The 14,769-nt window shown below is 41.2% G+C and overlaps 1 protein-coding gene across 11 annotated transcripts in view; it reads left to right on the top strand.

Moving 5' to 3' along the window:
• Positions 1–14,769, top strand: part of FRY (FRY microtubule binding protein) — a 443,455-nt gene that overhangs the window by 346,155 nt on the left and 82,531 nt on the right. For all 11 annotated transcript variants that reach the window (XM_060637419.3, XM_060637417.3, XM_060637413.3 and 8 more), the window contains 4 exons: positions 6,765–6,864; positions 7,160–7,331; positions 12,760–13,016; positions 13,461–13,607. In XM_060637419.3, the coding sequence (XP_060493402.1) occupies positions 6,765–6,864; positions 7,160–7,331; positions 12,760–13,016; positions 13,461–13,607 (676 nt within the window). The remainder of the gene's footprint in view (positions 1–6,764; positions 6,865–7,159; positions 7,332–12,759; positions 13,017–13,460; positions 13,608–14,769) is intronic.

Genomic DNA, 14,769 nt, shown 5'->3' with positions numbered 1-14,769 from the left:
AGATGAATTTAATCTAAGCTGCCTGGTTGGATATCATTTTACTTTGCTCTGTTAACATTATGAAATAATACTTACTCCTATAGAATATTACCAAAACAGCACTTTTTTGCCAAAAAAAAATCTTTCTCCAGAGTGTGCTTTTATTTTCAGATATTTTGACATTCTAAAAATAAATTTTTGTTCACATGACTCTTTGATTTTGAAAATATATTTAGAAAAAAAAAAGAAAATATATTTAGAATATGACTTGGACCATAGATCCCTTTGACAAAAATGAAAATAATACGAGTTACCTCTCTTTGCTGCCTTTCTCCCAGTGAACTGGATTTGAACCATCCTAGTCAAATTTGTTTCATTGCGTGGCCATCTCATAAAACATTATACTGCATTCCTCTGAATGAGTCTAGGTATTTTTCCTTAAGGAACACAAATAAATATCTATGAATTTAGCAGTATAATCTCGATTTCAGTAATACCTCCAGTCACAAAAATATTAGATCGTATAACTCTCCATGTTTAGATTTTTTAAGATCTCCTTCTAAACTATTCTGCTTTCTTAGACAAACTTTGCATATCTGTTGGCCAAGAAGGTAGCCAACCCTTGTGTCATTTGTAACCATGGGAAACGTTCAGAATTTAAAATTTCAGCTGTGACTTAAATTTGTTCTCTCTCCCCATAAATTCTCAGTCTGCATAGTCTAGATAAGCCTCTAGATTTGTTTGGACATCTTAAGTTTTGCACTTAAGTTTTCAGTACTTTTTTTGAAACCAATTCTAATGTTTTAGCTTTTGCTTTGTTTTCTGCAAGTTTGCCTCTAAAAACACTAAATATCATATGGTATGAAATAATATGTTCCTAAAAAGTCATACATAAAGTGGGTCATATTTTAACCTTCACAAACAAATTACCTGTACAGTAATCCCTACAAGACGTGTTCTAAAGCAAAGAATCTTTCTTGTCAAGAATTACCTCCTCCTTTTCAAATAGAAATGAGCATATGCTGGATTTATTTTTATAGGAATGTGACAGTTTATAAGCAGACTCATTTACTAAGGAACAATATACAATTGACTATAAAATACCTAATAACCTCAAAAATTGAACATTTTTAAAAAATGCTCTTGATTAAAATTTTCTTTGGTTTTAGAAGAGGGAATTAACCATTTTTGCATGGTTATTATGTCGATCCCTTTATTCATCAGCTGTGATAATGGAAAAATATTTCTTCACATTATTTCTTTTCTATCTATAGAGGACTCGTGTGTGTGTGTGTGTGTGTGTGTGTGTGTGTGCGCGTGTGTGCGCGCGCGCGTGCGTGTGTGCATGTACATATGTTGTGAACTTGCTGGAATCTATTCAAAACCGAAACTGTAACTATAATTTTGATGTATCTAGTGATATTGAGAGATTTAGAAGTCAGCATGGATCTTGAATAGGACCAGGAGAAGTGAGGATAAAAGTAGAAAGTGTTGGTAGACCTGATAGTATTAATTCTGGAGAATTTTTTATAAAGTATGTTTTATATTTGATTAAAAATGATTAAATGCCGCTCAGTACTATAATTTAGCACCAAAGAAAAGAGAAAATGCTGTCAGGCAGCATTAATTCAAATAACTATTTGACTTCTGTGTGTGTTCTTATTAATTTCCCCACAACTCCAAATTATATCAGTACGGAACAGAGAAAGAAATTGAGAACGAGATTAAATGGCTTTCTAACGTTCTAAATCAAAGTAAATAGTATGCTTTAGATTAAAAGTGGAGGTCATTTCCAGTTACTAGCTTAACTCAATGAAATTCTCTTCACTTTTAATTAAATACTGATTGCAGGGTTCTATTGTTTTTACTCTTACCATCCAACATACTCCTAAAATATATTTAGTAAGTGTTTTAGAATCATGTAGAAGGTCAAAGTTTTAATTTATAAAGAATTTTGTTGGGTTTATTTTTGGAGGTGGTTTTGGTTTCCATTGCTGTTTGTACGTCTGTTTTGCCTGTAACTTTTCATCAACCTTTCCTAATTTAAATCAGCCTTGGCGAACTTCAATTATTAAAAGTAAATGTCTCACGCGTCTTAAGGGAATATCATCTATTACCAAGGAAGACAAGGGAAGCTTATGGGTCATGAATCCCAGTCACGCTCCCTAGCTGGTGATGCAAAAGCTTGTTTGGTTGTTTCAGCAGCTAGAGTATTTCAAGAGAACAGAGAGTTTAGGAATTCGGACTCAGGAAATGTGTTGTCTTGAGTTTGAATTCTAGCTCTGCCTCCAATCAAGCTGTGTGCTCCTGAGCAAGTTACTACAAATGCTTACTCATTTGTAAAATGGGAACAATAGCACAGTTGGGGTAAAGATTAAATAAAACCAATCTTTTATTTTTTTTAACATGGTAGGTGCTAGCCTCGGTAATTGCGACCATGAAAGAAATGCATGTGGTGTGCTTACTGCTGTATTTTAAAACAATGAAAACCTAAAGACTGTGAATAGGGGAATGAGTAAATAAATTACAGTGTATCTGATCAACTCCTTACACATAGATCTGTATATCTGAGCATAAGAGATGTTTGTGAAGTTCAAAACCAATCGCTTGACCTATGTAGGCCTAGCACATAGTAAGCACTCTGTTAACACTGATTATTCAATAGCTATTGGAAGCAGAAAGCTATGATATAATCCCCTCCACCAACTCATAAAATGTGTTTCTCTCCAGAATACCTCAAAGTTATCCGGAACTTTGTCATTTAGTCCTACATAAGCCAGAACTGGTGGCTGGTTCCCAAATTCTTCAAAATCTCCTCTCTTCTAGATTGGGGGGGGGGGGGGGGGGCGGGGAACAGTTTTATTTTTTGGTTCACTTTCTGAACAATATCCTCCTTTCATATTTATTTTACAACTTGATTTTTATTCCAGACCACAGCTGTCTTTTTCTTTTACCTTTCCACTGCCTTTGTTGAATAATAGTGAAAGCCTGTTTTAAAGTTTATTTATTTATTTTGAGAGAGAGGGAGTGTGTGTGTGTGTGTGTGTGTGTGTGTGTGTGCACGCGCCTGTGTCAGTAGCAGAAGGGCAGAGAGTGAGAATCCCAAGCAGGTTCTGCACTGTCAGCCTGGAGTCCAACATGGGGCTCAATCTACTGAACCATGACATCATAACCTGAGCCGAGATCAAGAGTCGGACACTTAACAAAAATATCCCTTAAGACTATTTTAAACATTTAAGTACAAATGTTTTATTTGTCCTCCTTCACTCATTTGAGATCTCTCTAATTTTTTCCATCCCTAGGTTTCTTTCATTTTCTTATGTGTTATTTCTTTCAATGTTGTTTTCCATACGTTCCATAGCTCAGCCCTAAGCAGTTAATTGAATGCCCTGAGTACATGGTCAAGTGCATAGCCCTGCATAGGAGGGAGGCTTTCCCTTCCCTTTTCCTGCCTTTAAATCCCCAATGATCCAGCAGTATTATCCAGTATTATTTTATATAAAGATGCATATATGTTAAATCTTAGTCACAGGGACAGCAATATAGGTAAGACATCTCTGCCACTGTGGGGCTCACAGAGCTTTCTTTCTAGTTTCATAGCTCCAAATCTTATAGTTTGTTAGAACTCCAAATGAAATGTGCAATTGGAGGCTGTCTCGGAGGCTGATAGCATTGTGGATAAGTTAATTCTTTGGAGTCAGACTTATCCAGGATGCAGTCTGGGCCCCACCACTTGTACATGAACTTGGTCAAATGCTTAACTTCTCCAAGCCTCACAGGCTTGTTGTGAAGATTAAGTAGCAAATCTAGGTAAAGGCCTTGGCAGAGTAACCAGCACAGAGCAGGCAGGTCATAACATAAATGTTACTCATCATTCTTCGTTGTCCTCACCGCCATCATGTGGGAAGCTTTCCCCGGTTTCTCATCTGACAAACCAACCTCATGCTTTTTGTGTTTATTTAAAAATAACAGTTCTAGGGACACCTGGGTGGCTCAGTCAGTTAAGTATCTGACTCTGCATTTCGGCTCAGGTCATGATCTCACGGTTCGTGAAGTCGAACCCCACATTGGGCTCTGCACTGACAGCAAGGAACCTGCTTAGGATTCTCTCCCTCTCTCTCTGTCCCTCCCACACTCATTCTCTCTCTTTCTCTCTCAAAATAAAAAATAAATACATAAATAAGATTTTTAAAATAAATAAAAATACAAGTTCTAGAAAAGTAATCACTTTGGAGTGCAAATTAGTAAGGCCATTTAGAGGGCAATATGGCAATATCTGCTATCATTTTAAATGTTCCCGTTGATCCTGCATTACCTCTTCTAGAAATCTGTTCTAAAGAAATACTTGCACATTTGGAGTCTGTGACATTATAACAGTGAAAAAATGAAAATAACCTTGAAGGGTCTGTTAATGCGTGTCAAAGATTGCATTCCTCAGGAAACAGACTCTGAGGTGAAGATGTGAGTGTAGGACATTTATTAGGGAATGCCCTTGGAATCAACATCTATGGGGAAATGAAGGAAGTAGGCCTGGGCAGAGGAAAAGAGACCTCAGCCAGTGCCACAGGGGCTGCTGCTGGGAATTGGCACAAACTTGGCCTAGGCAAACCTCTTTGGCTGAAGGCAGTTCAGCCCGATATCTCAACCTCCAGTGCTAGCTGGAAGATTAAATGCCTCAGTCCTGAAAGGGGGATCGAGGTGGCAAACCACAGCATCCACGGCAAGATTGGTTATTGATGGTATGACCATACTACGGAATCCTGGGCAGCTGTTAAGTAGACTGAGATAAGCCTCATTCATTGAAAAAGTTAATCTCCAAATAATACGCATAGGTAATATAATCACATTTATGTTTAAAATCCTGTGTAATGGGGAGGGGTACTTAGAGGCACATATTTATATGTACACTTAGAAAAGGGTGAGTGGCTCTTACAGTGGGGGAGAGAAAGGGAATTGGCATTTCCACATTTTATTCTATGTACTTAGCAACAGCCAGCACCAACTGGCCAGCCCTATGAGTGAACCATCTTCAGAACAGATCTTCTGACTCTAGGTGTTGCTTGAATCTTAAAAGAAAGTTGTATTGGGATGCCTGGGTGGCTCAGTTAGTTGGGTGTCTGACTTCAGCTGAGGTCACGATCGCGTGATTTGCGGGTTTGATCCCCACTTTGGGCTCTGTGCTAACAGCTCAGAGCCTGGAGCCTGCCTTGGATTCTGTGTCTCTCTCTCTCTGCCCCTCTCCTGTTCACACTCTCTCTCAAAAATAAATAAACCTTAAAAAATTAAAATTAAATTCTATTAAATTAAAGAAAGTTGTATTCATGTGTGAGTAGTAAGATAAAAAATTAAGCTTGAGTAATATCAAAAACAAGAAGTGAAAATATCCTTTTTTCACCCCCAAGCCATCTTCTGCTTTCTGAAGTTTGCCTCAAAATAAATGTCAGTCACTCACTAGCTATGAACTATTCCCTAATTGTTTATCTTATCAAGGGTTTTCTATTCATGATCTCTTTTCCACTATAAGAAAAAACACACAGCAAAAAAAAAAAAAAAAAAGTCATCTTTAAAGAGTATTGTATAGCAAGAAAATGAAATGAATTTCAGCTCCATTTTCTTTTTGATTATACTGCTAATTGCCACATAACCTACTCCCTGTGTTTCTGCCTCCACCCCAAGCTCCTATCCCATGCATACAATCAATTGCCAAATCAATTGCTGATTTTATCTCCTTTGTAGTTTTTAGATCTTATCCCCTCCTTTCTGTCTCTACCATAACTGCCCTAATTCAAACCCTCATCAGTTCCCCTTTGGACTATGGTAACAGCTCCCAATATCGACCCCCCCTACAAATTCCTTCTCCATGCAAAACTCAGAGTGGTTCTTCAAAATCAGTGTCATTGCCTCACTCCCCTACTGAACATCCTGTAGGATCTCCATAACTTTTAGGATGAAGTTCATAAGCTTCTGAGCCCACCTACCACCCTAGTCCCATCTTCTTTCACTCAGTCTGCTACACAGAGATTCTTTCCTTTACAGAAGGGATCTTCCCATTTCATTCTCGTAATCTTTCAAAATGCAGTTGTCTCTGACTAGAACACTCCCCCATATGACCCCTTCCATAGCCTGGCTAATGTCTCCTGGTTCTTCAGAGCTCAGTTTACTTGTTTCCTCCTTAGAAAAGCCTTCCCTAACACCAAGTCTGGTGTAGATATCCCTCATCAGGATTGTCTAGCTTGCTGTGGCTACTCCCATCATAACTAGATGGTATAGATTATCTCCCCAACTAAACACCAAGTCTCCCTTAAAGGAACAGATCGGCCTTACTAACTTAGTATCGCTAGTACTGTGCAATTGTTCCTGGTATATGTTGGGTGTTTACTACATTTAAATGGATTGAATGAAAATGTTAAATCAGTGAGCTACTGAGAAATGTAGAGATACCTTCTGTTCTTTCCATTCTTATTTGGTTATCATTAAAATCTATTTACGTGAGATAGATTTTTGTGTGTTCATTTATCTGGGTGCAACAATATTGAATTTTAAACAAAAATAGAGCAATTTCCCTTTTTCTAATAAACAGCAAAAGAATAAGGGGCAGAGGAAATGCCCAAATGGGCATGAAAGTGTCATTATTAAGTGTGACTGAGGTCAGTTGTCACCTAGAATCATGATTATGTTATCATGAATCAATGTTATCATGATTGTTAACATGAATCAATGTTATCATGATTGTTAACCAGCCTGTCGTGTAAACTATGCTGATTGGTTTTTGGTTTTTGTTTTAGGAACTATCCCTTCGACATAGTGACATTGTTAAACCTTGTTCTATTCAAGGCCTCTGACACCAACAGAGAGATTTATGAAATCTCCATGCAGCTCATGCAGGCACGTATCACTTACTTACATACAAACTTCCATCCTTGAGCACAAAAAAATAGAAAGGGTAGTTGATAACTGGATTGCTGCTTATTCCTGTATATCACTGGCGGATATGAAAAGTAGAAAACAATTATATAATCTTCTGTGAACACAGGAACTAACTGATGCTTTACCTTTAATACTATATTAAAACATGCATTCATTTGTTTTGTTACTATGCAACTTGATTAAATATAAATACTCCTGAGACAGCCAGCCAATGTTTTTTCATACCGTGTCTCACTTTCCTACCTCTTTGTAGATCCTTGAAGCAAAGCTCTTTGTATACTCAAAGAAAGTCGCTGAACAGAGACCCGGAAGTATTCTCTATGGAACGCACGGCCCATTGCCACCCCTCTACAGTGTGTCACTAGCCCTCTTGTCATGTGAACTGGCCAGGATGTACCCCGAGCTCACCCTCCCACTCTTCTCAGGTACCATGCAATGACCTGTGTGATCATTTCTGCACAAAGTAATCTTCCCTTTATTTTATTTTTTTACAAGAGAACAAACCTATGCTTTTGCTCACTTACTTTTCAATAAGTTTAAATCCTTGAGGGGAACAGCATCACATGGATTCTGTGTCCAGTGGTCTTAGCAGGAAGGCTGCTTCGGAATTTGGCATGAACCATGCTGCTCTTTCCATGAGCAAGAGTTACCTTTCCCCAGATTATTCTGGGCTTGTTCGGTTTGCCACTAGGAGTCGCTGTGTTGTTCCTTGCTTTGTATGCATACAAGTATCTCTTGCCTAGATAGAATTCAGTTACAACTCAAGCATAAACACCTTAAATTTAAGAAGAGTTGTGTGTTTCCTCTGGTTCCGGCGACCCCTAGTATTACCAGAAAAGATGGCCTTGGGCCACCGCCTTCCAGACACTTTTGTTATTTTAGGAGGCCTGTTCCCAGTGGGCTCAAAGATGGCGGAAAGGGAAGGGCAAGGCCATAATCTTCCATTCCTGTCCCAGCATCCCCTGCATGAGGTCCTCAACAGTGCAATCCACCTGCTACATAAAACCAAATATGCTTAGCATTCCTCCACTCAAACGTCTCTCCCTAGCTGCCCTAAAAATAGCTGCTGATGATAACAGCTTCCATCTGTTGGGTTGTTAATATATGGCATGCTCTATACTAAGCACTTTACACTTCCTTTATCATTTGATTTCTACAGCCCCACGAGTACCGGTTAGAAAGGGGCTCTGGGCTTGACAGCCGGGGTTCATCCCTGATCCTGCCATTCACTGGTTGTTTGACCTTGGGCAAGTCACAGAACCTCTAAATTCTGTTTCCTTATCTGCAGTAATAACTACCTGAGAGGGTGCAACAATTAAAATAAGCTGATAAAAGCCAAGCAATTAGCCTCGTCCTGGTGTGGAATTACCACCACCACCCCTACCACCATAATCATCCTTCTTATTTTACGGACGAGATGCTGAGGCTTAGAGACGTTAAATAACAGGAACGCCTTCACTTACTTAAAAAAAAAAAAAAAAAAAAAAACAACAAACTCCTCTTCCAAACTTCCTTGCTTTCCACCTTTTCATCCAGGAACCTTCTGCTTCCATTTCACTTGATCCCTTACATCGCAGGCCATTTTGTAAATCCTTGATTTTGTGCATGCTCTTCCCTTTGCTGGAAATGGCCCTTCTCTCCCTCTCCCTAACTCCAGTCTTCCTTAAGACCTAATTGAAAATCTGCTTCTACCGTGAGAACCTCTCCATCCATCTGCAGCAGAGTTAGTCATATCCTTGCCTCGTGCCTGCAACAGTGGAGGGACTCCAGAAAAGCCTTCTTGATGAACTGGTTCTCTTCTTGGAAAACTAAAATTTAATTTTATTCATGTCAACCAAGATTCGAGTGCTAGCTATATGCCAGACACTGTGTTTGGGTCATAGGAACACAGATGTAAATAAAAGAGTCTCTCTTCCATCAATGGGTCGTAGTCTAATAATAAAGAAAGATGTGTAATCGTATGGTTAGTGGGATACAGGGCAGCAAGCGCAATTTGAAAAAAAAAAGCACATTCTGTGTATGAGATGGAAGATAAGGGGATAATCAATTATTGGACCAGGAGTATCAGGCAAGACTTCCCAGAGAAGTTGGTGTCTCAGCTGCAGTTGGAAAGAGGAGTAGAAATTTGCAAAGCAAACAAGTAGTTGACATTACAGATGGCAAGTAGATGGGTATTACGGACTGAGAAAATAGCACATGCATTGGCCTAGAGGTTTAAAATAACGTGCTGTATTTGAGAAATTATATGTTGGTCGGTTTGGCTAACATAACAGGCAAGGACAGGGGAAGTTATAGATGGTCATGGACAGACAGAGAGGTAGAAGTCAAATCTTGGAAGGCTTTGTATTGCACCCTAAGGAGTTTGTAGGCCACTTATCTCTAGGTGTTCCTTGAAACCCTCAGAGCCCTGGGAATAGGAAGGGCATCCAAGCAAGCTGCTGGGGTTCTGGAAGCCACTGATCAGCTTAAAACAAAAAGGGAGGAGGACAAAATCAGAATGCATTTTAGAAAGACCAGCTGCAGTGTGGAGAGTGGATAAAAGAACATCCAGTCTAAAGAAAGAAGATCAGCTGAGGAAAAATGATGGTGGTCCACACAGGAAATTACGGAGGCCTGAACTAACTCCAGTGAGAGTGGAAAGGGGAGCCCAGAGTCAAGAGCTACCAGGCAGGGTAGACAGAGGGCAATCCCTGGGATGGTATCTGGGAGGTAGGGGGTGAGGACCCTACCTTGAGAGCCAATCCACGGAAAAGGAGAGGTAAGGCAAGGCAGAGATCATGAGCTCAGCCAGGGATGTTGAGTGTAGGTGTCTGTCAGACATTCCTATGTAGAGACAGACTGGTGTGAAGGGAGGGCCGCTGCTAGTGACTCACTGAGGAATAGAAGGGGTAGACCCAAGACAGCAGATGTGACCATGAGTGGAGAGAGCACAGAGGGCTCAAGAACGCACCCAGACACCCAGCTTCTAAGGTCTGGGCCCAGAAAGAGTGAGGGAACAGACGGGGATAGGGGCCCATTCAGAGAGGAAGGAGAACACCTAGAAAGTGAACTTCATGGAAACCTAGAGAAGAACGGATTTCAGAGGTGAGCAGTCCACAGCCTTGACTGGAGCTCCCAGGAGGTAAGATCTAAACATTACCCTCTGGACTTCACAGTTCACAATTCACAATTATTGGTAACTGTCAATCGTTTCCATGGAGAAGTAGCAGCAGAAGCCAGGTCTCAGTGGCTTGGCTGGGAAAGAAGGAAGGAACGAGAGGATAGAGCAGATGCAGAGCCTGAGGGGGAGCAGGACTGGAGCTTTATTGGCTGAGAGGAAGAAGCTGGTAACAGGGTGGACAAATCAGGGGAGAGGAAGTAAATAGTACTGCAAGTTTAAGAACAAAAGAAGCTCGTACAATGAGTTGCAAGCAGGTTCAGTCTACCTTTTCAAGAATTAACCTTTCGGCTATTTTGATTTATGAGGAATAGCTTTTTTTTTTTTTTTTTTTTAATGATGTGGAAAAATAAGGAGGTTACAGAGATTTCTAGCTCTCACTTTTACTGTTTTTACTACTGAAAACCCTGTGGTGAGAGTTTTATTGCCTGTAATTTCAGATGAGTTAATTCCTTGTAAGTAGCCAGGCAAGTTGCTCAGGGCCCTCCCACAGAAGCCGGAAAATGTACGTAGCAGCCCGCTAACATCGTCTCACATTTCTTAAGTTTGTTTCTGGAGGGGTGAATGGGAGTTGTTTCCATGTCTGTGGCATTTTTTCATCCTCTTTTCCCTTTAGAAAGATCTCTACAATCCTGGCCCTGATCTAGGTGTGTGGGATACTTTAGACAGACTTTCCCCCCACACACACACCCCCATCTGACCTTACGTCTGACAGACAAGATGCAATAAACATCATAAATAAGCAAATTATGTGATGTGTTAGAAGCTAATCATGGCTACAAAAAAGACAATAGGTTTCTTTGCCACTGTTAAAAGACGACAAGTATTCTTAATGGCAGTTGTCCCTCCCACTGGAAGGATTTATTCCTCTCCAAAGTCTCAGTCCTTCCTAGTCAGGTTAAAATACAATAAAACCTTGGTTTGCGGGCATAAATCATTCCAGAAACATGCTTATAATCCAAAGCACTTGTATATCAAAGCAAATTAGGAGAACCATTGGCTCAGTTGTGATCATGTGCCATTCGGCATCATGTACGACTCATATTGCAAGATGTCCCTCATTTATTGAGTTAAAATTTATTAGAAATGTTTGCTTGTCTTGCAGAACACTCACAGAGCAAGTTACTCGCAATCCAAGGTCTTACCTGTAGTTTTTTTTGCCATGCAAGTGAATCTTTGTAGCCAGAAGTCCTTTTTCTCCGCTGAACCCCTATAGCACTCTTGTTTGTTCCTTTCTGTGTCATTTGTCACTTTCTACCTTGCTCCAGAGCCACCTGTCTCAGAGCCTCCTCTTCAGGGACAGGAACTGAATCTTGAATCCTTGCTGGCTCCGTAGTGCCTAGCACAGTGGCTTGACCTAGAAAAGGCCCAGTATGTTGAATAGATAAGTGTTCCAGTTTTCTAAGGATCTGACTATGTGTCAGACAAGTTCATGATATCAGTTGTCACATCCGTAAAGTTTCGAAATTAAGTAAGTTTTGAAATTTTAAGCAATGTAAAACGTAACTGTTCACCCTGATTATTGCGGCACAGCATTAAATATATTCGTAGTGTTCACCATAGAAAAATTACAATTTTTGGAAAAAGGGCCAAATCAATTAAAGCTACCGTCTCAGGGATCTAGTGGATTATCTTGGTTTAATTCCTGGCATCTGTGTTGTTCTATTGTTTAGCAGCCAAAAACTCTCCAAATGAGATTACGTGCCACACTGGATAATAACAAGTGCATCAGACCATGCTCGCGAATTTCCCTTAGGATCAAACCGTTTCTCCTCTAGATGTTAGAAATAAAAGATGGCAAGCAGCTTGCAGCAGATAGGTAATGCTGTGCTTTTATTCCCGGAGAAAGCTTTTTCAGGTCATAAAATTAAATGCTACTGGCAGTGAAACAGTGCAAAATGCTCTCAGAGAAAAGAGTGCTGAAATCACTGGACTGGATGCACCGTTTTACCATTTCGAATCATTTATTTCATAAAATGAAGTGCGACACTGAGCGCACAGCTTGCACACAGTTGGCAGTTTTCAGGTTGATGCCACAAACATGAGTCCACGGACTGGCTTCGTTCTCACTTTTACAGCTGAGAGTTCATAGAAGACACGTGGTGAAATGTTGGCATAGTGGAAAGACAGTAATTGTTATAAGAATCCTAGCCATGGTTTATTAAGAGCCTCCTAGATGACCAGCACTGTGTTGAGCATATACTATACCTTATATCTTTTAATATATAAAAGACCATGGGATTGGATCCAAACCACCTATGTGGTCCCGTTGTATAGATGAGGAAGCTGAGGAACAGAGAGGTTAAATAACTAACACAGAATTTCATGCAGCTGGTAATGCAGAGCCGCTGGGACCTCATCACGTGTCCTTCTGATTCCGAGCCCCTTGTTTTGTGCGCTCTGATACACGTCGTCCGTAGCAGTGGGTGTGAAGTCATGAGGCCTTCCACCCCAGTCCACTTTGACCAAGCCCAGGCTTTCCCCCCTGTGCGCTCCCACGAGCCTCCGCAGAGCACCAGGGGCGAGAGGCTTGAGGGTGAGCCTCAGTTGTAAGATCTTGCGGCCTGGAGGAGCTGCTGTATACGTGAAAATGCTTTGTAAACTGAAGTCACCGTCCGATCTGTCGGTTGGTGTTAAGATCTATATTTACTTTGATGAGATAACATGTGGCCCTTGGTCACTGCCACTCTCTCCAGAGGTAAGCCAGCGATTTCCCACGACACACCCAAACGGGCGTCAGATCATGCTCACCTACCTGCTGCCCTGGCTGCACAACATCGAGCTGGTGGACAGCAGGCTCCTCCTCCCGGGATCAAGCCCCAGCAGCCCAGACGATGACGTCAAGGACCGGGAAGGAGAAGTGCCCACTTCACACGGGCTGAGAGGGAGTGGCTGGGGCTCCCCGGAAGCTACGTCACTGGTCCTGAATAACCTCATGTACATGACGGCCAAGGTAAACTCGGAGGAAACGGGCCTCAGTAACACGGCTCTGTCATCCAGGAAAACCCGCGGGTTAATCAAGCCCTGTGCTCCCAACTCGGGGCAAGTGGCACTTATTGTGAAAAGTCACACAAATAGGGCATGGACGGGGGTGAAGGTGCTTCATGTCACTGGACTGTATGCTTAAAAACGTACGTTATGTGCATCTTCCCACAATTTTTAAAAGTAATAATATAAATACAAATGATAACGCTAACATACTAGAAATCATGAGAACAAGTATGTGCATTATAAATGGCTGGAAAATGGCATCTTGCTGAGGAGTGGCCACGTCTCCCCCTCCTTAGGATTTCGAGATGGCCATGACCCTTATAACAACTTTTCCTCAAACATTCTGCCTCCTGACATTTTTTTTCCCCCACGTCTCCTGGGCCGGTTTTTATCTTGTTTGTTCTAGTATGGAGACGAAGTTCCTGGACCAGAAATGGAAAATGCTTGGAATGCTTTAGCCAACAACGAGAAATGGACCAACAACCTGAGGATCACCCTGCAGTTCCTGATCAGCCTGTGTGGCGTGAGCAGTGACACGCTTCTCTTGCCCTACGTAAGCGTCCCTCACCCTTGGAGTCATTGCTCCTGTCCATTGTATTTGCAGCTGCCAGTGGGACTGTGCTCTCTGCACCGAGTAAAATGGGAAGGTCAACTTCTGTCAGTCCTGCTAATCTCCTAGGAGCTCATCTAGGTATTACATAAAAGTTTCTTTCTGTCTCCCGAGAAGCAGGCAACAGTCAGTGTCTCAGTGACCCCTCTGTCATCCTCTTTCTAAGCCTTTGGACACAGAAATGTATGAACTAAGCAGTGGATATTTTCCTAACAGTTACTAAAAGCTACCTTCTATAAAAATTAGACCCACCACATAAGAGAAACTCGGTAAAGCATCATGTTATTACTCATAAAGATGTTTTGTGTGTACATCTTGATGCTCTTACATCTTGAGTTTCCAGGTGTTTCTCTTCAAATGTAGGTGGGAGGAGAGAAATAGGCAGAGAGAAATCTTCCGGAGATGTGTAATATTTAGTGTTTGTATTTGAAGATGATACGGTCAATAAAAGAACAGCATTTTTTTAAATTTTTTTAATGTTTTGTTTATTTTTAAGACTGAGAGAGACAGAGCACAAGCAGAGGAGGGGCAGAGAGAGAGGGAGACACAGAATCCAAAGCAGGCTCCAGGCTCTGAGCTGTCAGCGCAGAGCCCGACACGGGGCTCAAACTTATGAACCGTGAGATCATGACCTGAGCCGAAGTTGGACGCTTAACCAACTGAGCCACGCAGGCGCCCCAAAACAACAGCATTTTTAAAACCATAACATAACTCAACTGGCATTTGTGTGCTGGTTGTTTTTCTGAGAGATTTTCTGACTGCCCGTTGTTTCGAAGCCACACCAGCATCCGGCCTCAGGTTTGACAATGAGGGCTACAATCAGACAGAGCTTTAATCCAGAGTTAGTTTTTAAATTTAAAACCATACCAACAACCAAAACTCACTAGTTTCTAGGGAAGAAGAGAATAGCAAGGGACTGGACTCCTTGTCTAAACAAAAATCACTAGCCGTTTTTCCCCATGGTTTGTATAAATAAAATGCTTTCTAGATAAGGCTTTAGATGCAAGTTTTCAGCTTAGGGAGAATTCATGTGCCCCAAAAGCAGCTTTTGTAAACTCGGCCATTAGGGAAGGGAAAGTCTTTGACATGCACTCCTATCAGACAT

The sequence above is a fragment of the Panthera onca genome, chromosome A1 (genome assembly GCF_046562875.1).
Source record: "Panthera onca isolate mPanOnc1 chromosome A1, mPanOnc1 haplotype 2, whole genome shotgun sequence".
Taxonomy (NCBI): domain Eukaryota; kingdom Metazoa; phylum Chordata; class Mammalia; order Carnivora; family Felidae; genus Panthera; species Panthera onca.
This window is presented reverse-complemented; position numbering and strand designations above follow the sequence as displayed.